This window comes from Rhinolophus sinicus, linkage group LG14 (assembly GCF_036562045.2).
Source record: "Rhinolophus sinicus isolate RSC01 linkage group LG14, ASM3656204v1, whole genome shotgun sequence".
NCBI classification, from domain to species: domain Eukaryota; kingdom Metazoa; phylum Chordata; class Mammalia; order Chiroptera; family Rhinolophidae; genus Rhinolophus; species Rhinolophus sinicus.
The window spans coordinates 36183841-36210418 of NC_133763.1; the positions used below are offsets into that span (position 1 = coordinate 36183841).

General features: G+C 39.7%; 1 protein-coding gene across 2 annotated transcripts in view; it reads left to right on the forward strand.

Moving 5' to 3' along the window:
* The window catches only part of CDC14A (cell division cycle 14A), a 135026-nt gene that overhangs the window by 79433 nt on the left and 29015 nt on the right, over positions 1-26578 (forward strand). For both annotated transcript variants that reach the window (XM_019747037.2, XM_074318476.1), the window contains exons 8-10: positions 5091-5178; positions 12249-12479; positions 19440-19578. In XM_019747037.2, coding sequence (XP_019602596.2) covers positions 5091-5178; positions 12249-12479; positions 19440-19578 — 458 coding nt within the window. The remainder of the gene's footprint in view (positions 1-5090; positions 5179-12248; positions 12480-19439; positions 19579-26578) is intronic.

Consider the following 26578-nt stretch of genomic DNA (forward strand, 5'->3'; position numbering starts at 1 on the left):
ATGTACCTTGAGAACTATTAAGGTTTGTTAGGTGTCTCGTCTCTCAGTGTGTCAGCTCAGGTCAATGGCAGGAGACAGTTGAGCACCTAACATATGATGTTTCAAGGCTTTGCTTTGGATTAGAATTTGTGCAGCAAACTAGAATGTAATCCGGATGCTGCTTGGTCTGCCCTCTTTACTTGTTCATGGATTATATAACTAGAAAAATGTGAATTTCTGCCACTGTAATTGTGAATTCCTGCCATAGCACAAGGGTCAAGCAAATTCCAGAATGGAGGTATGCGGGCTTGTCCTCACCACCTGGAGAAACTATGGAGGTGTGTCTACCACAGTGATTTGACTATTCCAAGAAGTATTAAAAGCATTTCCCTGCAGCAATCCTGTAGTGTTGATTACACCACTCAACGGCCACAAGTTTAAGGAAACAAAAAACAAAATTCCTTCCTGGACATTGCAACAGCTGATGTGGAGGGATTCCACAATGATAAGACACTACACCCATTGCTGGTTCAAAGGTCATGTTGGTTAAATCTATAAAATACAGATTTTTGAGGTCTACCTCATCCTAAGAAATTCCCCATGTTTTCTTTTTCTCCTCTTTAATTAGTTTTTAATCTCTGTCCTTTCTTTTACTTTCAAACTTCTTAAGAGAGCCATCTTGACTCTGTTTTTACTCAATCAGTCAACTGATTATGGTCTGATGTTCATCTTTATGACTCTACTGAAAATATTCTTGCTACCCTGTTTCCCTGAAAATAAGATTTAGCCAGACCATCATCTCTAATGTATCTTTTGGAGCAAAAATTAATATAAGACCCGGTATTATTTTACTATAATATAAGACCGGGTAATACCCGGTCTTATATTAATTTTTGCTCCAAAAGACGCATTAGAGTTGATTGTCTTATTAGATCTTATTTTCGGGGAAACATGGTAATATAAAAGTTAGCAAAACCAAATGCTTGTACTTGATCTTCCTACTCGACGACTCTGTGGACACTCTCTTAATTCTAGACACTCACTTTCCACTCCTAACTTCTCAGGTTTTGTCTCTTGCTTTTTCCTCCTTCCATCTCTGGCCATCTTTATCAGTCTACTTTGCAAGTCCATCCTTTTCCTCTGCCCACCTGAAATGCTGCTGCTTTCTAGGGCCCTGTGATTTCTGGTTAAATACACTCTTCATGAGTGGGGACACTTGTTTCCAAGTTTCAACAACCGTGTATGTACTGATGTTTTCCACCACCAGCGTCTCCCCACCCCAGCTGTTGCTTGCAGAGTTGAAGCAATCATCCACAGTCACAACCATCCACTCCTCTTTCCTTCCACCACACTGTTTCTCTCAAAAACAAATCTAAATTAATAAACTAGAGCTTATTGTTTAAAGCCTCATGGCACGGCAACTTTCTTTAAACCAAATAACTCAAATATTTACTTTGCTCTAAGTTCATAAGCTGCCAATCATTACGGTGTATTTGCATTTATATAATACAACTGTACTGTTAACCCTATTTTATTGTTTTAGACATTAGAGAGATATAAAGAAGGCACTCTTTCAATGAAGAAAAAGACTTCGTAGTTCTGTCTTTTTGATTTTTAAAAGTCTTTGTGCCACTGTTAAACCTCTTATGTGCTTCTATTATGACACTTATCAAAGTTTAATTCAATATTTTCTTTAATGGGTGTCTCAGTTTGGCTTCTATAACAAAAATACCATAGACTGTGTGGCTTAAACAACAAGAATTTATTTCTCCCAGTTCTGGAGGCTGGGAAGTCCAAGATCAAGGTGCCGCACATTAGGCATCTGGTGAGGATCTGCTTCCGTGTCCACAGACAGACATATTCTCTGTGTCCTCACATGGTGGGAGGGGTGTGGGAGCTCCCTGAGGTCTCTTACAAGGGCATGAATCCCATTCATGAGGGCTCCGCCCTCACAACCTAATCACCTCCCAAATACCCCACTTCCAAATACCATCAACATTGGGGAGTAGGTTTTAATATGTGAATTTGGGGGGACACAAGCATTCAGTTTAAAACAATAGGTAAAACGGAGGCGGTAGTAGCACCTACCTTATAGGGTTGCTGTAAGGATTAAATGAGCTGTGTGTGATGGAGTAGTGCCTAGCACGGAGTGAGTGGTATATGTGTTTGCTGCTGTTACTGCTCTTATTTGTCACTCCCACTTGCTTTCAGACTCCTTAAGAGCGCAGAGGGGATGCTTTGCATCATTTTATTTTATTACATATCAACTTATGGTCCTTGTCTATAATAAAGCCTCAGCAAATGTTTGAATGAAGGTTGAATTGTGCTTAAAAAACGTTTATCCATCTTGTCTTAGAAAGCGCATCTATTCATAAAGGAATCAATCCTGTAATTGCCAACCTCAAGGTCTGTCTTTTCTATCTGACTGTCTACTACAATGATATAAAGGCCAAATGTTTTTCAGTGTTTGGCTGAAAATTATGTATGTGACCATTACAACAGAGACATGCCACACTGGCACAGATGTATTTCTTACAAGTTGTAAAAATTCAAGTTTTCAAGTCCACTAATACTTTAAAACATACCAGGAGAGTTAGCTGCTCCAAAGAAATCTGGTGAATCTTTTGTAGACTGAGAATTCTGTAGTAAAGTAAATAGTAACACCTAAATATGTCAGTTTTAGGAATTCAGACTTTTATCTCGGGGTTTTCTTATAGTTAAAAATCTGTGATTTTTCTTGATAATACTTGGTATGTGGTGGGCTTTAGATGGAAGAAGTAAAATCCTCTTGATTTATCCTTACTTAGATGTTTGTTTACAAAATGTGGTAGGGTTGGAAAGTACCTTAAGTTCCTGTCTGATCTAGATATCTTTGAATGTGTGTGTGTGTGTGTGTGTGTGTGTGTGTGTGTTTAATTTAAAAAGCCAATTTGTGTTATCTTAAATATTCTATTCATAAATATTGACATTTGTATAATTCACTATGAAAGAAGGCACAGGTATTGATTTTGGAAGCTTACCAAAGTAAGCTTATATCAGTTAAAAGCTGTAAATCTCTTATTAATTTCTTTTCAGATTTGGATGTAAGACGTAAATCTGTTTGCTCCATCATTCTATCCAATATTACCTAATGTTTATCTTTTTGGGTAGGCAGATTTGCAAACATATTCTTTTGGTTCTGTGAGTGAATGTATCTTAGTAAGTCCCTTGCTTCTCCCCTTTGATTGATTATAAAAGGTTACTATTTAACCAAGTGGATGTCTATAATCCACATAAACAGACGTAACACAATGTATTTATCTAGGCCTGCTTAGTGGTCTAGGATACAGAAACAGTGAACATAGAAACCTGTTTTCTTCTACTGTTCATAAAGAATTGGTTTTAGCCTTTTGATAATTAGAGAATACTTTTATTTTTGAATTTTTAAATAATGTTTTAAGCTTAATAATTACTTGAGAGGGATATTGGATCATTAATTGAAGACTGCTTCATTTAAGCAAGAAAATGTTTATCAGAAAGTGTTGTAACTAGATTCTTTATTCAAGTGGATATAAATACATATCTATGCTGGAGATTTAATTTGGCATGTGTACTCATAACACTCATAGTATCTCAAAGATTTTATTTAGGGCCTTATGGAGATATGTTTATTACAATTATTGCAATTCAGACACATATAAGGCATCACGTAAACTTTCATTTATATCTTTTTATAACTGGAAAGAAACATCTGCATTTGAAATATGAAAATTGTACAGCTGAGTTTGGATTTTCATGGAAATGATAATGGGTAGTATAAGTAATTAAAGTAGAGGCTCCAGATTTTCTTGATGGCATTACTCTAATTTATTTTAAAAATACTTACGAGCCCTTATAGTAGAGTGCAGACTCTGACTCAGATTCTCACCATTGAGGTCTGCGCCATCTAGTGGAGGAGAGAGCCTTTTATTTGGAACGCCTTGACCCAGTAAAGAGAACACCGTCCTTCTGCCTGGGAGGCATCTGTGCAGTGCTGTGAGAGCCCTGAGGGTAGAGACTTGGAGACACGAAGCTGTGTCTGCATTGGGGTTGGACTAGGATGCTTATGTGAAGAGGCAGTATATAGCTTGTGATGCATTGCACAAAAGTGTCCCAATTACCTGCAAAATCGCAGGTGCCCTCAGCCCTGCCCCAGTGTTCCATGGGTTCATAGGCACGTGGGGTAGGGAGGGAAGTGGAGGAGATGATGGAGCAGTGGGAGGATGCTCGGCCCTTTCTTCAAGCCTTTTCTGAGGTTCCCTTACAGTGTGTAGACCAGAAGCCAGCAACTGGTGATCAAATCCAAGTATGTTTTATTTGGTTTCATAGTATTTAAAAACATAATTTAAAATGGCAAATATAGAGAAATTTCACATGAAATCCAATGGGAAGATGGTCCACATCAGTCAGCTTTCCTGTAAGGTGACAAGCCTGCGCCCGGGAGCACCTGCCTTTATCTTTGTCTCTTGCCTGCCCCTTGGAGCTGTTTGGGTTTGCAGCACCTGCAGGAGACCTTGGCTGACTCGAGATGGTGGTATATCTTGAGGGTTTGCAATCTTCTGTCCCTCACACCTGACTCCTTCCACTTCCCAGTCTAAAAATTAGTATTGATAATAGATATTAACCTATAAAAACAGAAAAAAAGGAAGTTTATTCATTATCACCCTGATACTTATAGATTTTTCCTATCGTTTAAAATGTTTACCATGTTCTTAGAAAGTGCTTATATTTTCCATCTTCTCTTATTTTTCTTTATTTATTGCTGGGACAAGCAATGTTTGTTTTCATTTCATTTCATTGCAGAGTGGCCAGAAGACAAAGTTATTTTAAGCAAAGTACCTCCACTTTAAATAAAGTTTTATAAATTTTTCATATAGTCTAGATAAAAATTTTTCTGAAGTGGATTGAATTCATACATATCATTTTGAGAATTAATGTGTGTTTTTATTTTAAACTATGTTACTTTGTTTTCATGTATGTCCAATTAGTCTAGTACTAATAGAGTGGAAAGCAGTTTTATTTGTAAGGTTTTCCTAAATTGTATAAGACTTATAAAATATTTTTCTTTTCTTTTTTCACAAAATTCTGCCCAGCGAGTTGAAAATGGTGACTTCAACTGGATTGTTCCAGGAAAATTTTTAGCATTTAGTGGACCACATCCAAAAAGCAAAATTGAAAATGGTAGGTTTTTCTTTACTTTACCATCCAAAAAATTTATTTCATTTCATCTTAATTTCTTCAGCTAATCCGTTCTTTTGGTAATATTATCCAAAGAATATTTATTCATTAAAAAATTGAATAGTAGTAATTAGTGTGTTAAATATTATTCTTTAGTTAGGCAGCGCTATGATCAGTGTTTTAAAACTAGCAAATATTTAGGTTGCCATGAATAGGATGCTCACATTACCTGACCCAATTGTCAGAGAAGAATTTGAGAAACACACTGGTCAAACCAGTAAGCACATTGCTGAATTCTTTCAGTGGTTCTCAGAGTTATTTGGTGGTGGCGTGCTCTGTACATCAAGGAATTCTTTGGGGAACACCATATTGAATAATAATAATGATGTTGACAGTACGTGTCCTTTATTGAGTACTTACTATGTGCTAATTACTAGCTAACCACAGCACTATCTCATTTAATGCACACAATCCTATGAGGTGTAGGTACTATTATCTCCATTTTACACAGGAGAACATCGAGACTTATGAGTAAGGAATTTGCCCAAAGTCTCAAAGTCATAGTCAGAACTGGTACTCTATCCCAGAGCTTGGTTCCTAAACATTGCCACTGCACTGATCTATTTAGGCCCATCACGACAACTAGGAAAAATTTGGTAGCTGACAATAATTAAATTAGTTATTTGCAATATATGTATAGCTGGGGCATATACAGGAAGAAAAATAAAAGCAAAACAAAAAATAAGCTTCTAGAATGAAACACGATCAGCTAAGTATTTTCCCATTAATATTTATTTTCTACTTATTTATTTTCTCATCTGCTAATATTCCCTAGAAGACAAGATAGTCACCGAAGGTATAAGAATAATTTAGGGGAGAAGTACATTAAATTTAAAAAAATCACCCATGAACATAATAGCTCCTTTTTTTTGCTCTCTACCTGGTCATACCTGGAATATCAGGTCTCTGAGGGAACAGGATTTGAAACCCCCCTCGTCTAGATTTATTCTTCTTTCATCATTATCATCATAAGTATATATTCTGAAATCTAGTTGCATTGTATATTGTTATTCATGTGTTTAGATTTGATAATTTGTTTGAGTGCCCACATGTGCATATCGCTTCATACCTATGACATATCTACTAGGGAACTCTGCTTGAATCATAGTTTTCCTCCGGGCCTGGGTGGTCCCGGAGAGAAGCTAACAAACAGGAGGCCTCTGCTGAAGCCAGAATTCCATCTTCTCGTTCAGAATCCTTTTTGCTCCAGACAGTGATTAATTAACCTCTGGCCTGTTGGGTTGTTAGGAACTACATGTTGGGTGCCCGAGGAAACTGCTTTCTCACAGTTGGTCTTTGAAGACAGGATTGATTAAACCTGCCTTCGGCTTTCTGTGTAAAATGATCTGCCGCAAACCCAGAAAATCTTTGTAGGTATGTGATTTCTGTAGTGGCTTTGTTGTTGGGTGTTCATTTGGCAAAGTTGGAAGAATTTTGCCATTTAGGATTCATGTGTTTTGTGAAATTTTCTTAAAAAAAAGATGAGGTGCAATTTAAAAAGTCATTTTAAATATTTTTATAGAGGTAATACATGATTATTTAAAAAAAGAAAAGAAAATGCAGGTGAACTAACAAAAAGAGCATAAGAATGACTTATAATTCTACCCAAATTTTCTAGTTTTGCTAGTTAATGGGATTATTTGGGGATTTTAATTTTTTTCCCATCTGCTTCTCTTTATTTTTCACTTGCACACATTTTTTTCTCTCAATGAACACACACACAAACACACACACACTCACACACACTTATAAAAATATTCCATTTTTTTTACAAGCATGGAATCATAACATAATTACTGTCTTATAGCAGCTTTTTCAGTTAACATATCACAGACTTTCAGTTACTTTCCATGGCAGTAACTGTAGATCTTCCTTATTATTTTCCATGACTGCGTTTTATATGTTATTCAATGACTGTGCCATAATCACATTAATTATTTAATCAATCAATTAATTAATCATTTTGGGTGAGACCTACCTTTTAAAACTGTTGTGGTTGGCATATGTGTTCATCTTTTTTGCAGCTCTAGTTTCTTCTCTAAAATCTTAGAAGTAGATTCACTAGATAAAAAGACATGAATACCTTATGTGAGAATTCTTAACTGTCAAAAATCTTAAAAATTCTTTTTAGTCCCTTATTGCAATATAGGGAAATAATTATAGCCACCATTTGCTTATGTGCTAGAAACGATGCTAAGCCTTTTGTGCACACATCATCTGATAATCAGAACCACCCTCTGGAATAGGTGGTAGTTCTTTCATGGAAGAGAGGATGGAAGCTTAGAGGAGTTACCTGAAAGTGCAGTGTGTGGATTCAAACACAGGTCTCTTTGAATCTAAATTCTGTGTTCTTTTAAATTTTATTACAGAGGAAGTACCTGTTCACTATAGACAATTTAAGCACTATAGATAAAAATTCGCCTGTAATTATATAATCCAATTATATAATCCACATAATAATTATATAACCACTATTAAGATATTGCTCTATACAAATCTTTTTTTTTCTATACATATATTGTGCCCTCTCACATTGAAGAAAGAAGGTCTGAAAGTGCTGCTTATCTAGTATTTGTTGGTTTTTATGATATCCAGAACAATTTCATTTAAAGCTGTCATTGGTAAAATATTGATATTTTACAGGAGTCCTCATTTTAAGATCTGATATTCACTAGAAACTTCATCATTTTTTTTTTTTTGAGGCTTATACCTTTGTAAGCCTTTTTTGAACTTAAAAAGTAATTTTGTGATGGAATTAATGAAATTGATCCAATTACAGTGAAATATTGGTACACTTTTTTTTTTAAATTGAGAAACCCTGTGTTTCCTGAGGAGGCTGAAAATCATTTTAAGGGTCTGTTAGTATTATAGAAAAGGTAGATTTTTAAGGAATTAATACTCAAATAGCTGTTGTTAGGATGTATCAAGGAAGTCCTAAAATCTTGGGATCTGGGCAGAATTCAACAGAGAACCACTAGGAGTTTCTGTCAGCCATCTTGGTTCCCATTGTTTTGACAGTGGAGAAGAGAAGAGCCCTATCTCTTTTTTGGTTAAAAAGTTTGAATTGATAAATGACTAATATAGTGGTAGAATGAAATATATTTTGGATTTCAAATTTTCCAAAGCCCCTCAAAACTCTCAGGTGGCAATGTCCTTCTCATCTCTATTTTAGAAAGGAAGAAAGGGAGGGAGGAAGGGAGAAAGGAAGGGAGGGAGGCAGCGAAGGAGGGAGGGAGGGAGGAAGAAAAAAGCACAAAGGTAGCTTCAAGATAGGAAATCCCAACAATTTGAAGTGTCAGCCTTCTTTTTTTTTGTTTTTTTGTTTTGTTTTTTAATTTATTGGGGTGACAAGTGTTAGTAAAATTACATAGATTTCAGGTGTACAATTCTGTATCACATCATCTATAAATCCCATTGTGTGTTCACCACCCAGAGTCAGTTCTCCTTCCATCACCATATATTTGATCCCCCTTACCCTCATCTCCCACCCCACCCCCCCTTACCCTCTGGTAACCAGCCTTCTTTTTTAAAGAGAGAAGCCAGGTATGGAGAACCTGGCAGGTTGAAGCCTGGCTCCACCCCTTACTGGCCTCGTGAACTGTGTGAGTTCATTCAACTTCTCTGAGCATCATTTTCCTCATATATCAAACAGGCGAAACAAGAGGCACATTTCAGGCATCTAGTGAGGATTAGAGATACTGTATGAAGTGCCCAACAGTTCGGGCACATAATAGGTGCTTATTAGATAGCAGATATTTTGATTACATTTTTATCATGAATGAGCCTCATATTTTATTGCTGCCTACATTTGCTTGCCCATTTTGCAGTTTTTACTTTTAATAATAACTGTGTAGATTGAGACTCTGCTGTCCTTCAGTTTGCTGACTTGAAATGAGGGGCTGGGAAGAGATGAATTTCTAAATCTCTTAGCTCTGAAATTTTGTTTCTGGATTGGTCAGCTCCAGGGCTCTGCCTGTGCTTTACTGATGCCAGGGCACCATCTAGTGGTCAGATGGAGTAAGGGTCGGGTGAGTGCTCCGTCAGCCGTGCATACATTGCTAAAACCATTTCCTCATCTAAAGCATCCAAATACATTGATAAACACCCGCAAGCAGTTTTCCAGAGGTCACAGGATATTGTCATTGTTTGTTGGTTATAATTCATTTGAAACACTCTTGGGGATTTTTAAGAAACCTGCTACCCAACTCTAGGAAGTACAGTTCCTAATGTTCATAGAATGTCCCTTTTTTGGAGACCTAACAATTAGAATCAAGTTGGATCTTACCTGAAATCAGCCCCAGTACAGGCCCTGGAATCTGCCTGCCAGGTTTCAGATGCTGCCTCTGTCTCATCAGCTGTGTGTGCATGCACCAGTTCTCTTTTCCAATCATCAGTAATTGGGTAATTGCAAGGTTTAATGAGATAATCCACATGAAACATTTAGTTTAGGGGCTGGTACGTAGTAAACGTTCAATAACTGTTAGGTGCAATTATTATCATTAGTGTTATTATTTCAATGTCCTATTACCATATTTGGATAACTGTCCAGTGTTCTTTTCTCAAAAGATCTATGTAGTTTCTCTTAATAGTAGGTTTAAGTATAACATCTGTAATGCCATTTGCTCCTGATGGAAATTCATATATGAAAAGAGAGGTTCTTACAGCTTGGGTGGAAGAGGGGAAGGGACAGACATCAAATCAACCATTAGCACACTGGGTGACAGGTGCCATCATGGAGGTACCAGGTATGCTAGGAATCCAGGCAGCGCTTGTCAGCCTACCACACTGAGGGGGAGACTTCCCAGGTGTTCATGAGCCCTCTCTGTCCCATTCCTTACACACTACAAAAGCTCTCATTTCCTTATGTCAACCACAGCTCCCTTTAATCTGGGAAATAATTTGGGCAAATAAGCCATCTAGGAACACAGAGTTGATTTTTCCAAGTTAAAAAGTGTTTTCTCTAAATGTGCGTATATAAGTCACTGTTTCTACACAGAAGACTGTAAATATGCTCTGTATTACCTGTCTGCTCGAAAGTGAAACTCATGTAACTGGACTGTGGATTAGTCAGGTGCGCCTCCCAGTTCTGCCTCCATCCATTGTGCAACCTTGGCCAGGTGTACCAGCTCGGGCTCTTGGTTGCAGGCAGCAGAACCAACTATGGTAAATGAAGACCAAAAGCCATTTATTAGGATTATGTTGCAGAGCTCACAGCCTCCAGAGGGAGGAGAACGAGGCTTAGAAAATGAACAGGATCCAAGGGAGATAATTTATCAGCTGGGTCCAGGCAGGAGTGGAAACTACACTACTACAAACAGGGAATTTAATATGAGGGTTTTGTTGCAGAGAAAGTTAAAAAATAAAAAAGGGCAACACTGAAGAAACCAGAACATTGTAGAGGAAACAGCTACTGCCTTTAAGGCTGGGGGGACAGATGCGAAAAAGTAGGGTTACTGAAACTTGGGAGCTGGGAGGAGGAGCCAGGCTGGTGCTGGGAGCTCTGAAGGGCATGCCATAGAGCTGGAGTTTGCATTTGGGGCTGGGGAGTGGAGACCAGCTGGGCTGCAGGCTGGGAGTTTCCAAGTGGGCTGGGAGCTCTGGCCACTTCCGTCGTCAGCTGCTGAAGCCATCCATACTGGCAGGAAAGCAAGTGGTCCCTTCCCCCACCTCTGGCCTCCAGTCACCCTTGAGTGCCTCCCATTTTTAGAACTGATAGGAAGCCAGCCAGAAAGGTAGTTTGGGAAATATAATATGCAGACCCCAGCCCAGCATTACAGACTAGAATATAAGAGGGTTGGCTTGCTGCTGAGAGAAAATAAGAAGTAAATAGCATATGCAGGGTGGGAGGCAGCAAGAAACATAGCCCAGCACACCATGCAGAAACTGCTGGTTCAGTTCACTCTGCCCGCCATGCTTGGAGCCGACCTAAATGAGTTCTACATGAGAGCATCTCACCTGGTGGGCCATGAGTCGGTGAACCTGAATGGGTTACAGATGTGGTAGTCAGGGTGCTGACACGTTAGTCAGGCGGGAATTCCCGCCCGTTCTCAGGAATTTTTTTTGCTTTCCCGTTCCCGAATCCTGAGAAAATTTGGTCAGGAAATCGGGAAAATTGGCTCCTTGAACCCAGTTGGTTGGTAGTATTGGCTGTCACTTTGTGGAAACAATTCATCGTGGAGAACAGAAAACAGTTTATATCTCAGGATTTGGGAACGGGAAAGCAAAAAAAAATTCCTGAGAATGGGTGGGAATTACTGCCTGGAAACCCTACTCTGGGCCTGCAGTGGCCAAAGCCCCCAGTGGTCACCTTGGTTGATTGGCCAAGTCTAGGTCATGTGTCTGTCACCCAGATGACTGTAGCTCCCAGGAATACTCACATGATGCTGGAACCACCCAAAATAGAAGGGGGTTTAGAGGCTGACCACATGTTCTAAAAAAAAAAAAATGTCTGCGAAAGACTTACTCAACCTCTTTTAGTCTCTTACTCTGTTAAATGGGGTTAACTATTCTTAATAGTTTGTTTTGAGAATTAAAATAGAAATTATATGCAATTGTGGCTTGGTAAATGCTTACTAATCAAATCTCACTGGTGAGGGACTGCACTATAGATTAAAGCTATACATCTGGCAAAAAGGCTTTAACTGTAGTTGAAAGTATTTGTCAAGTGGAACAAAAAGTACCAAGAATACTTCCAGGCCGACTACACATTTGACTGCTTCAGGAATGCCTTTGGGAGGAGGGTGCTCCCAGGATTTGAATCATACTGGTTGAGGTTTTGAACTTTCATGAGCTATTTCCAATCCCTGGAGAAGGTTTTCCCTTCCTATGATGGTTTTTATTAATTCAGATTGCTGCTTCTAGGAATGTGCCATGACCTCTTCCACTCTCGTGAAATGCTCTTTCCTCCAAAGCACTGCTGAGATTTATGAACGTTATTGTGAAGGGTTTTCATGTTCCTGGGTTCCGTAAGATGAAACGCCGGCCTTTCGCTTACAGCTCCTTCTTCCCTTTAGGTTATCCTCTTCACGCCCCTGAAGCCTACTTCCCTTATTTCAAAAAGCATAACGTGACAGCCATCGTGAGGCTGAACAAAAAGATTTATGAGGCGAAGCGCTTCACAGATGCTGGCTTCGAGCACTATGACCTCTTCTTCATAGACGGCAGCACGCCCAGTGACAACATCGTGCGAAGGTTCCTGAATATCTGTGAGAACACGGAAGGGGCAATCGCAGTTCACTGCAAAGGTGCGTAGGAGGCCTCCCTGGGCATCGTGTTTCTGAAGTGGGATGAGCCCTAAGCCAGCAAATCACATCAGACAAAACCAGTTAGTGTCTTAGGAAAAAAAATGAGATTCTTATGTTTCAAAAAAGTAGAACACAAACTTACTTAAATAACCCTTTGTAAAGAAAGGAGTTTGGATGTGAGTAATCGGTGGTGGTGTGACCTTCCAGACAAGGCAGTTTTTCTGGACTTACCAAGTGTCATGCTCACTGACACCAGGTACCTCCATGAGGGAAAGTGATAGCAGCAGTGCCTGAGGGCACCTTTGTTTGTTTGTTTACTATTTTATGGCTTTACTCAATGATTCACAAATTGGGCAGCAGCGTCCCAGCTAGCAATTAGAAAGGAGCTCTGAGGCGCACAAAATGGAAGGCTTTCACAGGAAGAAGGGGAAAAGAGTGGGTTGTTTCAGGCAAGATCACCTCTTTCCACTAAAGGGGTCTGTCAGGCACATGTTGCAACGTGTTGTCAGAACGTGCAAACCTGTAGAGAATTTTTATAACAATTTATTTGAGCCAAACAGAGGGTATGCCTGGAAGCAATATCTAAACAGACTGAGAAAAATGCTTTCAGGAACATTTTTAAATAAATAACGCTTGTCAAGCGGCAAGGGTTATTAGCGCCCCTTACTCTTTTTTCTTCCAGATTGCCCATCTCCGTTCCACCCTCCTCCATCCATGTGCTATGTAATGGTCTCATTTTATGACCCAGCTATCTGTACCCCCATTACACCCTCTGCCCTCACTCTCCCTGCTAGTCTTTTGCATCGTGGAACAGAGTCTTTCCTGCCCATTGCGAGGGGATGGCAGCATCCTGGCTCTGGCTAGCTTGCTGGCCTCTTGGAATAAACTGAAAGACTTGGTTATGTAAATGAATCTCTGGTCCCTAGTGGTGGGTACTTTGGGACAGGGGGTGTTTCAGATTATAAATGGCATAAGGCTGCCAGATTTAGCAAATAAAAATACAAGAAACCCATTAAATTTGAATTTTAGATAAACAATGAATACTTTTTTAGTATAAATATGTCTCAAATGTGGCGTGGGACTTACATTCTGTATTTTATCTGGCAATCTGGTGTCGGCTGCTCAGAAAATAGGAAAGAACATTTGCTTTAAGCCTAGTGGTTAGACTCTGAGGAGGCTCAAATTCCACTGCAGATTTTCCAGCATGGTGGAAGGTATTTTACTGGGGTCGTTCATTTCTGAATCACTTTGAGCGCTCTGGGATGGAGCCTCTAGTTCCTCACATGCAGTTTTCTGTAATGCCACTGGGTGGTGCTGTTCTCACGGTTTTGAGTCAGAAACCCTGTCTGCTGAGTTTTATGCTAATTGTCTAGTAGGTGTTGGGGATTGTACTGTTCTTTTCAGGTGCCTAGTGCTGCTGTAACTGACTTATTCAGACAAGCACAGCTTTGGTTCTGACAGTAATTAAAATACCATTTTGTAGGCCCTTGTTTCTATGTTTAAGATTTGAGTAGGTGGAGGTACTTTGCTCAACATGTGAGACGAGCTGGAAGCTACATTTTGCCAGAGATGCAGAGAGATAGAAATGAGCTGCACGTGGCCCCGGTTTAGACTAGGGTTCTTTCTGTCAGGTCAGCCACAGCGACAAAGCCCCTACTCTCCCCTTCCCCGTTTCGTGGCAGGATAGGGCCCTGTCTCTGGGAGGGGGTGGTGGATCTATTAGGAAGGTCTCCCTTTCTTCATTCATTGCAGACAACTATTTTCAGTTCTGGTCGTCACAGTGGGGTGACTTGCCCCAGGTGTGGTCATTTGCACCCCAACTTTGCCTTTCTGTCTCAGTTTATTAAAGATGGCCCAGGCTCAGGAAAGAGCCTGCATTTCACATATTTCAAGTATGAGTGGAATTTGAGAGCTAATGGGAATGTGGCAGTTCCCGTGTTTAGTAGGAGATAGTCATTTGCTCTCTTTCAGAGTTTATTTTTGTGTCATGAAAATCAGTATTTTTCCTGGGATTAATTTGATGATATTTCTGAGTCAGTCAGTTTTATGATTTCCAATTCCTATAGTTTATCTGTGTGTCATATCCTAGATTGACAAATTCAAGGGAGAAGACATGCAAAGCTTTCATTAAAAGTTAGCATCTCTCTTGATAGCATTCCTCACATAACAAACATCGTGAAAATATGACATTCTGGTGTTAAATATTTTCATTACAGGTATTCTGTGTATTTTATCCTTGACCCGTGAATGTTGACATTTTAAGAAATATATTTATTTATACTGCACAGGTTTTTATATCTTTATTTAAAATCAGAGCATTTTTTATTTTAGCATTAAAAGTAATTTATTGTAGTTTTGGTATAGTTAGTACATTCCGAGCTTGGCTTCTTCTTTATATCCGTAGTTATAGGACGTCTGTTCAGCTAGTCTTCAGGTGGTTCTCAACGGTGATTGTTCTATAATTTGGTTGTAATTTTGATGTGGTCATGGGAGGAGGTGAGCACAGCGTTTATCTACTCCTCCATCTTACTGGAAGTCCTAAAATCAGAACCCTTAGCATTGAAATCTGTTCTTGCATAGGAAGGTCACATTTACATGTGGTGACATCTTTTTCAGAGTGTCATTTCATTTGCTTCCACTTGTACACACACGTAGGATTCTTTCACAAGGATTATTTTATACCTTCAGTTTAATTACAGATGTATTGCTTTTAATAGCATACTTATCTGCTATAGGCTTGTTAATTATTTTGACATCTGCCCTAATTAATTCAGCTTAATTTTATGGGACTCCAAGCAGCACTGAGGATTTTAATTGAACTACAGGGAGGGGGGAGAGAGAATCTTATTCTATTTTGATGGCTGCTGGAAAGAGAACGAACATGCCTCAGCATAAGGTACTAATGGAGAGACAAATGAGAAACTAACTTACTGGGGATATGAAATCTTGTGATGATTTGGTATCTGCAGTTCACCTTCTGGTTGATAAAAGAGATGGCTATGAATTCTAGAAATTTTCTAGCATAAATAATAATGTAAAAAGTGGGACCATTATGCTGTTCTGGTGTGTGATTGTTGATGTTCTATAGGGATTTTAGGAACCACCTGGAATTGTAACATGATTGGCATTTAACTTGGTATAAATAGAGTACTTTTCAACTTCTTGTCTTGCTGTGCCAGGGAGCCCTTTAATTATGAATGCTTTAACAGATTTGTTAAAGTTTTTATAGAAACTTAGCGAAACGTTCCTATTCTGTTCAATTGTGATAAGAGCTCCTAACTATTGAGTGCGAAGTAGGTTCTTTTTATAGATCAAAATTATAGACTCTTTTTTAAAGGGGGAAGCAACTTTAGTTTCAGGGAAATGTGAAAACTTTCTGCACCACCTTTTTATTGGGGGGGAGTGGTTGTGAGTGTGTGTGAGCCCGACAGCCCCTCACACAGGGAGGGGAGCAGTGAGAGGTAGTGTTATCTCCATAAAGACCATCTTCTCTCCAGACAGAGACCCTCATTGGTGACATGAAGGAGGGACTTTGGATAACAGCTGAGCCCTGGGTCCTGCTACAGGCCACCCAGCAGTGTTTTAGCAACATGATTACCTGTAGTTTTGTAGGATGTCTGGGGAGTGAACAACTGTGCAGAAACAAAGTATCTGCTCTGGGCAGAAACAGAAAGACAAGTTACTCTTAATTCTTATAAATACTAAAAGAAGAGTCCCACTGAGCCCATAAATTAAACTTTACTCTTTTCTAATTAATGTTGGTGTTTGAGCTGGGGCAAAAGGTACTTCAGATGAAAGCCAGGTAATTCCCACACCACCACCACCACCCCCCGCCCCACCAAACACACCCTTCTCATCTAATAAAACAGTGTAAATATAATTTTTAAAAAGGAAAGGTTAATGGGAAGGGAATGCCAGGCATCTATAAACTTGGGCTTGATTGTGATTTCATTTGTATTTTCCATGTGTGTTCTCAATCTCGGGTGATACTGCTTCCAAGGATGCAAAAATGGGGGCAAAAACCCCCATTTTTTGTATAAAGCAAGATTACCTACAGCACATAAAGAGATATGCAGCATATCTGTGGAAGTAAAATTTCGTGGGGGACAATTTAAAAACCTCGAAAGAGGCTCTCAGGAGGGGGAACAATAATGAAGAAAAGATCGAAAGACACTGATGTAGAGCCATAGCTTTTTTATATTTTCACATTTATAAAACTAGCATAGATGTTTAAATTGATAGCATATCATAGTGTAATTTTTTCTTACTTAGTAGAACTTAATGGTGTAATTACACCATTAGATGACATGATGGTATGTTAGATTTGCTGAAATACTGTGTATTTCCAAGTACTAGGGAGATAGAGAAGATTCTCTTTGTTATTTGACTAGGGAAAGCTGACCAAAGGACCCCTCCTTTTGGGGGCAAGATGCTTAAACGTATAAAAAATGAAGTCATCAACTTTCCCCTATTTCCTTTTCTAGCTAAATATTTCCATGCATGAACTTGACATTATAACAGTTTTCCAGGCCAGAGATATCAATCATCTTCAACTTTCCCTGAGACCCAATCAAAATGTCTTTCTAATTCAGCTCTTCTTTTTTATTACTGCTGTCACGCCCACCCCCTGCCCCTTTCAGGCACTCTTGCTCTCCTGCCCCAGCCAGCCAGCTTACCTCAGGCTTTCCTCTCTGTCCTTGGCAGTCTAGCTGGCATGCTGCTGCCAGATCCATCTGCTTTCCTCATGTCACTTTCTTGCCCCCCAAATATGTGGCAGCTTCATTCTGCCCTTCCCATTGGTTAAAGAAAAATAGAGATGTTTACGTGATCGCAGTTGTATGTTTATTTAGCTATTGATGATATGAATTCTGTAATACTTTTCCAATGAGTTGAACTTTGTTCCTCCAAGCACCATCTCCATACATTTGAGGAGTAATGACACACACAGGAGGAGATGTGACTTGATCAGTGCCCAGAGCACTGTGCATCTGGGTGTGAGCACTCCTGACAATACCTCAGCCGTCCTGGGTGTCTTCGGCGCACAGGCTGGTAACCCCTTCCCCTGTGTACAGGCTCCTCCACGCCCGTCCAACCTTATTTCCCACTCAACCCACAACAACACGTTCTCCAGTCCTCCCAGACTTGCACGCATCGGACACTTGGCTGAAACTGTTCGGTGACCTTCCTTTTCTTGGCTTTGCTAAAGTCCATGTCGTCAATGACACATTCTTTGAAGACACCAGCAGCTCACATGCCCCTTCTTTCTCTGAGAGCCCAGTTTCATTGTAAACCGCATTTCTTATTCTTGGCTAATGTTCTTATGTCTACACTACTTTGATAGCTCATCATGGTCAAGGATTATATGCTGTGCTTGCTTATATGTCCTTATTCTAGGAGCAAAGGCCTGTCCTGGGTATGTAGTAGGCAATGAATAAACATTTGACTACCGAATCTAATGTTTAAAAACAAAGACAGAGCCACTTTATCTTTCTGTTAAAAAAAGTGTATATGAGATAGGAACAGATTTTAAGTAGTGGAAATATAACTCAGCGTAGTGCCTTGCTTATGGTGGTACTTAACCAATAAAACTTGATAGTACTGAGTTTAGTTTCAAGAAGCCAGATATGGAAAGATTTAGAAAATGCTTATAAATAAGCATTATTCGCTCAGCGCTGTAAACCTTGAGGGCAGGCGTCCTGCTTGTCTTCATATTTTCATCCCCCACGTTTATCACAGTGCCTCATACACAGCTGGTCTCAGTCAACACTCATAGAAGTGAGTGACAGAATGGATGAGCCACGAGTGGAAAGAATTCTGGGGTGAGAGTCTGGACACCTGGGGGATTTTAGTCCTGAATTCCATATTCATGTGTTACATGAATGTGAGTCAATTGGTTGGTATCTTTGGGTCTCAGTTGTTCTGGGATGTGGACAACAACCACTATATTTGAGAACCTATAGCTTGATCAAGTTTTTGAATATCTTTGGAAAAGGAGGAAGCCAGTGTACATCTTTTTAAAAAATTGGCTAACATTTAAAGTCCTATCACTTTTATTTCTCTGGAGAGAGAAAAAAAATATAACAATTTGTAAAAACACTTTGAAGAAGTCAGAGTTCATGACAGTAGCCAATACTTCTTTGAAAATCATTTCTAATTGTTTTAATTTATCTTACATAACAGAGATTGGGTTCAACATAAGGAAAATATACTGACACAGAAGTTGTTAAAGAGGAAGAGCCTCAGGAAAGGGAACTTGAGTACTTCTGTGTGCTTGGTTCTCTTTCAGTGGGCTGTGTGCTCTCACAAGGGCAGGCTCCGTGTCTGTTTTATTTGTCACTGTATCTCCAGCTCCCAGCATAGTACCTGGCAGGCAGTAGGAGTTCCATCAATACCTATTAATGAGGCTTGATGACGTCTTGGTGTCTTCTAACTTGGATTCTATGACTCCTTATTCTAAGAAAAGTTAAAAGACAATTAAACAGATTAAAAAATGACTGTAATAATATAATCAGTTATCTACTGACTCAGGAGTCACACACAGAAATAGGTAACTGCAGATTCATCTCAGCCTGGGCTGGAACCAAGGTCAGGGAGCAGGAGATAACTGACAGGTGCTACTTTGCAGGTACCTGTCATGGGTCCAGCATTGCCTTAACAATATCCACAACGACAGTCATTCTCAAAGGCCCTCAGGTTGAAGGTGGTAGTTTTTCAAGACCTTTGGGCTGATTTTTATACTTCAATACATGTTTATTTTAACCATATGATCTATTTTAAAAGATTTCTGGATTTAGAATTATTTTTTAACCCCACATCATGTAAAAAGCATCACATTATTGTCTGGGTTTAAAAATCTTGCATTATACTTCACACGATTGTAATTTCTGGGCAGGGTGGGATTTCAGTTGTAGGTGCATTTGCTATATTTTGTTTTTCTTGTTCTGTTTCCCTCTCTTACAGCTGGTCTTGGAAGAACAGGGACGTTGATAGCCTGTTATGTCATGAAACACTACAGGTTTACACACGCTGAAATAATTGCTTGGATCAGAATATGTCGGCCGGGCTCCATTATAGGACCCCAGCAGCACTTCCTGGAAGAGTAAGTCTCTTGTCTTCATTATGATCGAGTTACATCCTGGTCTTTTCTGCCTCTTGTTCCCCTGGTTGTGGAGTGTGTCAGACCTGTGGTTATAAAATGGCTGCATTGTTAGGGAAGTCAGTGCTTCTGATGGAATATTGTCGATTTGACAGCTCATGCATTCTAACTTCATGCCTTTTATATCTCTTAGATCAGGGGAGAGTGAGAAGAAAATCATACAGCGATCTCTGCCTACCTTTTTTCTGTCATTTTCTATGTGTGATCTGGCTACAGTGCAATTTTCTTATGTCATCCCACTTGGCACTTTTCATTCTTTTCTTTTGTTTGCATGTCTAAAAGCAGAATGGAAAAAAAACAACATACCACACAACTCAGGTCCGTCACTAACTTCAGTGAGGTTGCTGCTCTCTGACAACTAATTCCCCTGCTAGTGTAGCTGCAACTTAGGAGTTACCGAGGAAGAAAAGCGAAAACTGGGTGTTAGTTCTGGCCCTGCCACTAATTAGCTTTATGCCCGTTATTTAAAAGAATACTTATAAATTCATTCCTTCATTCCTTCACGCACTCATTCATGAACTATTTGTCAAACCCCAGACCTCAAGGGGGAGAGATTTAACCTGTAAGGCACAGCCCTTTCTGGCTTCCCCTTAAAATTGTAGAAATTACCACCAGTTTGTTTACCTGTTAATAAAATGAGATGAAATTAGCCCTAACAGATTTAGGTCCAGCTCCAAAGCGGTATCGATTAGTGACACCTTATACTGAAGTTTCCCTTTTTTCTTTTTATACTGGGATGGCTCTATTTTGAATAGCATTCTTTTCCATATAATTATTTCCTTTCCCATTTAAATAATTTTAATATTGGTGAGAACAAATGATCATGAATTTTACAGAAAGATGCTATAAGTAAGCGATCAGCATCTGAAAGGATGCTAAGGAGCTGAGCCTGCTGAGGAGTTACTCTAGTGGCCAGTCCCGGAGGGAATAGCTAATAAGAACACAAGTGCTGAAAAATGTGCAGTTATTCCTTAGCTTAAAAGAATGAGGCAGAAGTATAATAAATACACAAGGAAAAAATACCCAAGAATCATTAAAAAGACAGAAGTTCCTAGGTTTTTGGCCTATGAGATATAAATTAAATAACTGCATTATTTTAAAGCTTTATTCTTTATCAGATTCTCCACCAGTGGTTTCCACTATTTTGCATGATGTGTGCCTATAGCATGGAGCTCTGTGCTACGTGTCTGCCTCGTGCTTGTACAAATTACCTACTAACGTTAAATAAATGGCCTTAGGATTAGAAAACAAAAATTATTCCAAAGCCTGATTCTTTAGGTGATCTCTTAAAATCATTGTTTGGAGAATGTTCATTAATTGGCTACCTACTGAACGCTCACCTGGCACCTGGCACCTGCTAGGTGCACGGCTCACAGGGAAGGAGACGGAGCTGATACTACCACTGGGCGAGTTCACCTGATTTTCCTTAGGGCCTCAGATACCACAGCTCTCCCACTTCGTGCCTGCACACTCCTCCTTCCTACCTCCCTGAGAGGCTTCCTCTCTCAACCACATCTCAAAATAATAGCAGAAGAAGTTAGGGTGATGAGGCAGAGGCATTCTAGTTATAAAGAAAGGTGTTTTTCATTTATAGACACTTAAGCTATAACATTTAGAATCTTTCCTTAGGTGTGAATCAATACTATAGTTCCAAGTATGTGTGTGAGCACTGAGGTGCTGGAAAGACTTCCTTGTATAACTGAGGAAGGTAATGTATTAAGTATAAGTATTAAAATTAGTCATTGCTATTTCCTTGGTCAGATCCTTCCTGAAGGCACTGTACCTTCTATATTTTGCAATATTTCTCATAGAGCTAGCATGGAAAATGTCTGCATTACTCACGGGCTCTCCCAGATTTTTTGATTGCCTCCTTCCAGGTGGCGTTCTGTGGCCCAATCTGCTTTGTGCCTCTGAGTGACACCAGAGTATCATTTTACTTGACTGTACGTTTCTTTTGTTCTCTCCAACTCCTATTATTTTTCCTTTCCAAGCCTGCGTCTTGACATACTGCGTGGCAGAAGACATTGGTGCTGTTCCTTCATCCAGTAACTGTCTATTAGGTGTGCACTGTCAGGCAATGCTTTTGGTCCTGGGCTTGCAGCAGTGAGCATGACGGGCAAAGCCCTTTACTCCCAGGGTGTTTATGGAAGGAGCACACCATAAACAAGTGTGTAAGCTTGCATATGCAATGATTTTGAGGGTGATACGACCATAGAGACTAGCAGCAGGGGAGAGAGGTGACTCCTGGGGGTGGGGAGAGCCCTTTACATTGAGTAGTCAAGGAAGACTTCTTTAAGCCGCCGGGACCTTGCAGGTGAAAAGGAGCCAGTGCTGTTAGTGTGAGTTGTGTCCCAGCTGGAGGGGCACACAAAGGTCCTGAGATGGGGGAAAGCATACCATTTTGGAAGCCCAGGCAGAAGGCTTTTGTAGGTGAAATACGAGGTCGGACAATTAAGTTCACGAACTCATCCTAGAAAAAGTGCTACATGCTGTGTTTCCCCCAAAATAAGACTGGGTCTTACATAAAGTTTTGCTCCAAAAGATGCATTAGAGCTTATGTTCAGGGGATGTCCTCCTGAAAAATCATGCTAGGGCTTATTTTCCAGTTAGATATTATTTTCAGGGAAACACGGTACTTCATTGTTGAATATCACTACAGTCACTTTTGAAGTACCTCCCCTTGGCAAGCTATGCACTGATGCCAGCGCCTAGTCCATCCTTCAAAGCAATTTTGGAACTCTGTCTGGAATGGCCATCAGAGAGCTGTCATCGTATTACCCTTGATGTCCTGAATGTCATCAAAATGTCTTCCTTTCAATATTTCCTTTATCTTTGGGTAAAGAAAGAAGTCATTGGGGGCCAGATCAGGTGAGTAGGGAGGGTGTTCCAATACAGTTATTTGTTTACTGGCTAAAAACTCCCTCACAGACAGTGCTGTGTGAGCTGGTGCATTGTAATGATGCAAGAGCCATGAATTGTTGGTGAAAAGTTCAGGTCATCTAACTTTTTCATGCAGCCTTTTCAGCACTTTTAAATAGTAAACTTGGTTAGCTGTTTGTCCAGTTGGTACAAATTCATAACGAATAATCCCTCTGATATCAAGAAAATGTTAGCAACATTGTTGCAGCAAGTTGGCGAACTTAATTGTCAGACCTCGTATAATCAGCTGGGTGATTTGAGAGGTACGCTCAGTAAATGTTCAAAAAGTGAACATACCCATGTAACCACCCTCCAGATCAGGAAATAGAACCTTTATCAGCATCCAGAAGCCCCCCTGTGCCCCTTTCATTCACTACCCAGTTCTTCTGCCCAAGTCACCATTATTCTTACTTCTAACACCATAGATAAGTTTTGCCTGATTTTGAACCTTCTATAAATGGAACCAGACAGTATGTGTGTCTGGTTTCTTTCGCTCAACGCTATGTTTATTGTTATGTTTAGCAATAGTGCGCTATAGAGAACATATTATACGTATTACACATTATAGAGAATGGAAATGTATACATTATATCATTTCTCTGATGGTAATAGGGGCTATGCAGAAAAACAAAGTAGGGAAGAATAGGGGATGCTAGAGAAAACAGTTTTAAATACGGTGGTGGTTGTGGAACTCAGGGAAAAGACTTTTGAGCAAAGATTTGAGGAAATGAGAGAATAAATCTCGTGGGTATTTTGGAGAAGACGGTTTCACACTGAGGGAGCAAAGGCCAAGGCTGTGAATGGGAATTGCCTGAGGCCACTGCGGCTGACCAGAGGACAGTGGGAGATGAAGCCAGGAGGGAAAGTGACCAGGTCCCTCCCAAGCCTTGTAGGAGTCTGGCTTTCCTTTGGGTGAGATGAAAAGTCAGCAGAGGGTTTTGAGCAGTGGAGTGATGTGATCTGACTGTAATACACACACATACACACACTTTTTTAAAATTAAACATTTTGAGATCATTGTAGATTGACATGCAATTGTAAGAACTAATAGAGAAGGGTCATGTGTACCCTTTCCCCACTTTCACCTGAAGCTAGCATCTTGTGAAACTCTGGTACAATATCCAAATCTGCATATTGACAATGATCCAGTTGAGATAGGGAATGCTTCCATCACCACAGGAAACCCTCACATTGCTTTTGAACAGTCACACTCCCTTCCTGCCCTTATCCCCTCCTTAACTCCTGGCCACTGCTAACATGCTCTCCCTTTATGTATTTTGTCATTTCCAGAGTAGTATATATAGAGTCATAGAGTATATAAGCTTTTGGGCTATTTTCTGTCTTTTGGCACAGCTATCTGTTGGATATATACCTGTGATTGGAATATTCGGCTGTTGCAAGTGTTACCAAAGTTTTCCCAAGCAGGTATGCTCATTACATTGCCATCAGCAGTGTGTGGGAGTTCCAGTTTCCTCAGCTACTTACAAACACCTGGTATTGCCAGTCTTTTAAAGTCAAGCCATAATATTTTGTTTGTAGTAGAAATTTGCTTCAAAACTGATGTTGGGCTTCTGACTCTGGAACTGTATAAAAGTAATTACATGTTCTTCTAAGCCACTAACTTTGTGGTAATTTGCTACAGCAGCTTGGTGTAGATAGGAAACTAGTGTCTCTGTGTAGATATTGCCCATTTGTGTAGAGAGTCAATAAATATGTACGGTAAGATCCACAGATCCTAATGTGGATGTGGGTATTCTGAACTTCTCTTATTCATCGCGTTTCTACTTTGGAGTATTTGAAGTAGGAGAGCCCTGTGATCCATGTGTTATTTAAGGAAGATTGGGCTGCGGCAATATGAAAACGAATTGGATGGCGGGAGATTGGAGCCACAGGAGCTAAAACAGAGACCACTGGACTGTCTTCTAAAGGGAATGGGGACTTCCACGGGGCTAGAAGTTGGACTGAAGAGTTAGAGATGGGTACCAGGGACATTGCCTGAAATAAATTTCAGGCTTCCAAGACGGACTGATGATATGAGAGCTGAAGAGAGTGACGTGAATGATGACGCAAAGGCATGAATAAGTAACACGTTCATCAGAAAAGAAATCAGAGGATTAAAAAGTTTTCTCATAGGTTTTCATCTGTCAAAAATGAATGAGCAACTTAGGGGGATTGTATTCTTTCAATATGAGCAATGCAATCAGTGCTTTTTAGGTAATTTAATTCTAAATTTGTGACTTTAGGAAAGCTGGTTTGTCACATCCTGCTGGTCCTTGAATACCAAAACATGCCCAGGTGTTTGATTTCTATGTCTTGAAGAAACCTTCCTTTTATGTCACCAGCAGTAAGAGATGTTTATTAACATTTTTGTAAGTTGATACATTGGCATATCAAGACCTCTCCTTTGTTACAGTATGAAATTTTATACTTAAAATTATTTTTTCTAGGATAGAAATAAAGCTGTTTGCAAAGCAACAATTACATGCTTTTCTTCTAGTTAAAGCTGATGTTTCTAAGCTAAAAATACCAAGCTGAGCCCCAAATATGTCTTCTACCAAACATCCTCAAAGTTCTCAAAATGATGTTCAAACACATATATTTTATTATTGAACCAAATCTTAACTCATCCTTCTCAGAGACATCCTTTGAAATATAAAGATGGGATCAGGATTCTTTTGTGATTTGTCTGGTTCTATTTATTGGACATTCACCGTGTGGCACTACACTGACCTCTGTGGATCATGATTCATTAAAGCTTTCATTCATTATAAAGGGATCCTTGTGGGACTGATAGTGGGTTCCCAAGGGGACTTTTAGCTCACAGAGAGTCCTTGAAATAAAAAGCATTTTACTTATAGGGCCCAATATCATGTTGTTGTTTTTATTTTTAAATTTCCTGGGCCGGCCCGGTGGCTCAGGCGGTTGGAACTCCATGCTCCTAACTCCAAAAGCTGCCAGTTTGATTCCCACATGGGCCAGTGGGCTCTCAACCACAAGGTTGTTGGTTCGACTCCCCAAGGGATGGTGGGCTGCGCCCCCAGCAACTAGCAACGGCAACTGGACCTGGAGCTGAGCTGCGCCCTCCACAACTAAGACTGAAAGGTCAACAACTTGAAGCTGAATAGCACTCTCCACAACTAAGATTGAAAGGACAACAACTTGACTTGGAAAAAAGTCCTGGAAGTGCACACTGTTCCCCAATAAAGTCCTGTTTCCTTCGGGAAAAAAAATAAATTTCCTCTTGAGACAGAGAGAACTCATACCAAGCCTAAATCGGGATGCTGCACAAAATTGTGTCTTTGCCAAGTCGAGCTTCCATTTTGAATGAAGTTATCTTTAAGGATATAACAATATTGTGGCTAAACTGTTTTTTATTTCTAAGTCCATAAATCAGAAATTCCCCCATTCTGCTTATTTTCATCAATGTCTGGCCAGTTGGATATTTCGCAGCATTCTAATTTAGCTATGTCTTCAGTTGTCTGCCATGCTTCTCAAATATTAAAGTGGTTGAGGATCTCTGGGGCATCTTGTTAAATGCAGTTTGTGATTCAGTAGGTCAGGGGTGGGACCTGAGACTCTGTATTTCTAACTAGCTCCCACCTGATGTGATGCCTCTGCCCACATAGTAAAACAAGGGTCTGCGGCTCGGCTCGTTTTTACTCTGCAGATATCAATTTGGGGCTTATAGCATTTGGTAAATTTCACCATTGAATTGAGTGACATCAGAAATTAATAGTTCAACCAGTGCTTTTTATTTCAAGAAATTATCTAAACTAAGATGAAGAAAACCTGTTCGAGAAATGAAAAAAAAAAATACTTGAAAATGTCTAAGAATAACAGCTTGGGTTTTTAATTGTAATTGATGCCTACTGTTTCTTTTATACATTTTTTCAGATACATGCACTAGGTCAAGAAAAGTAGATTTTAAAAAATAATCTGCAGTCAAATGCTCTACCACTGAGCTATACCCCCGCGCAGATTTTTAAAAATAATCTATTTTAAAGATTTAAGAACTTGCTACTCC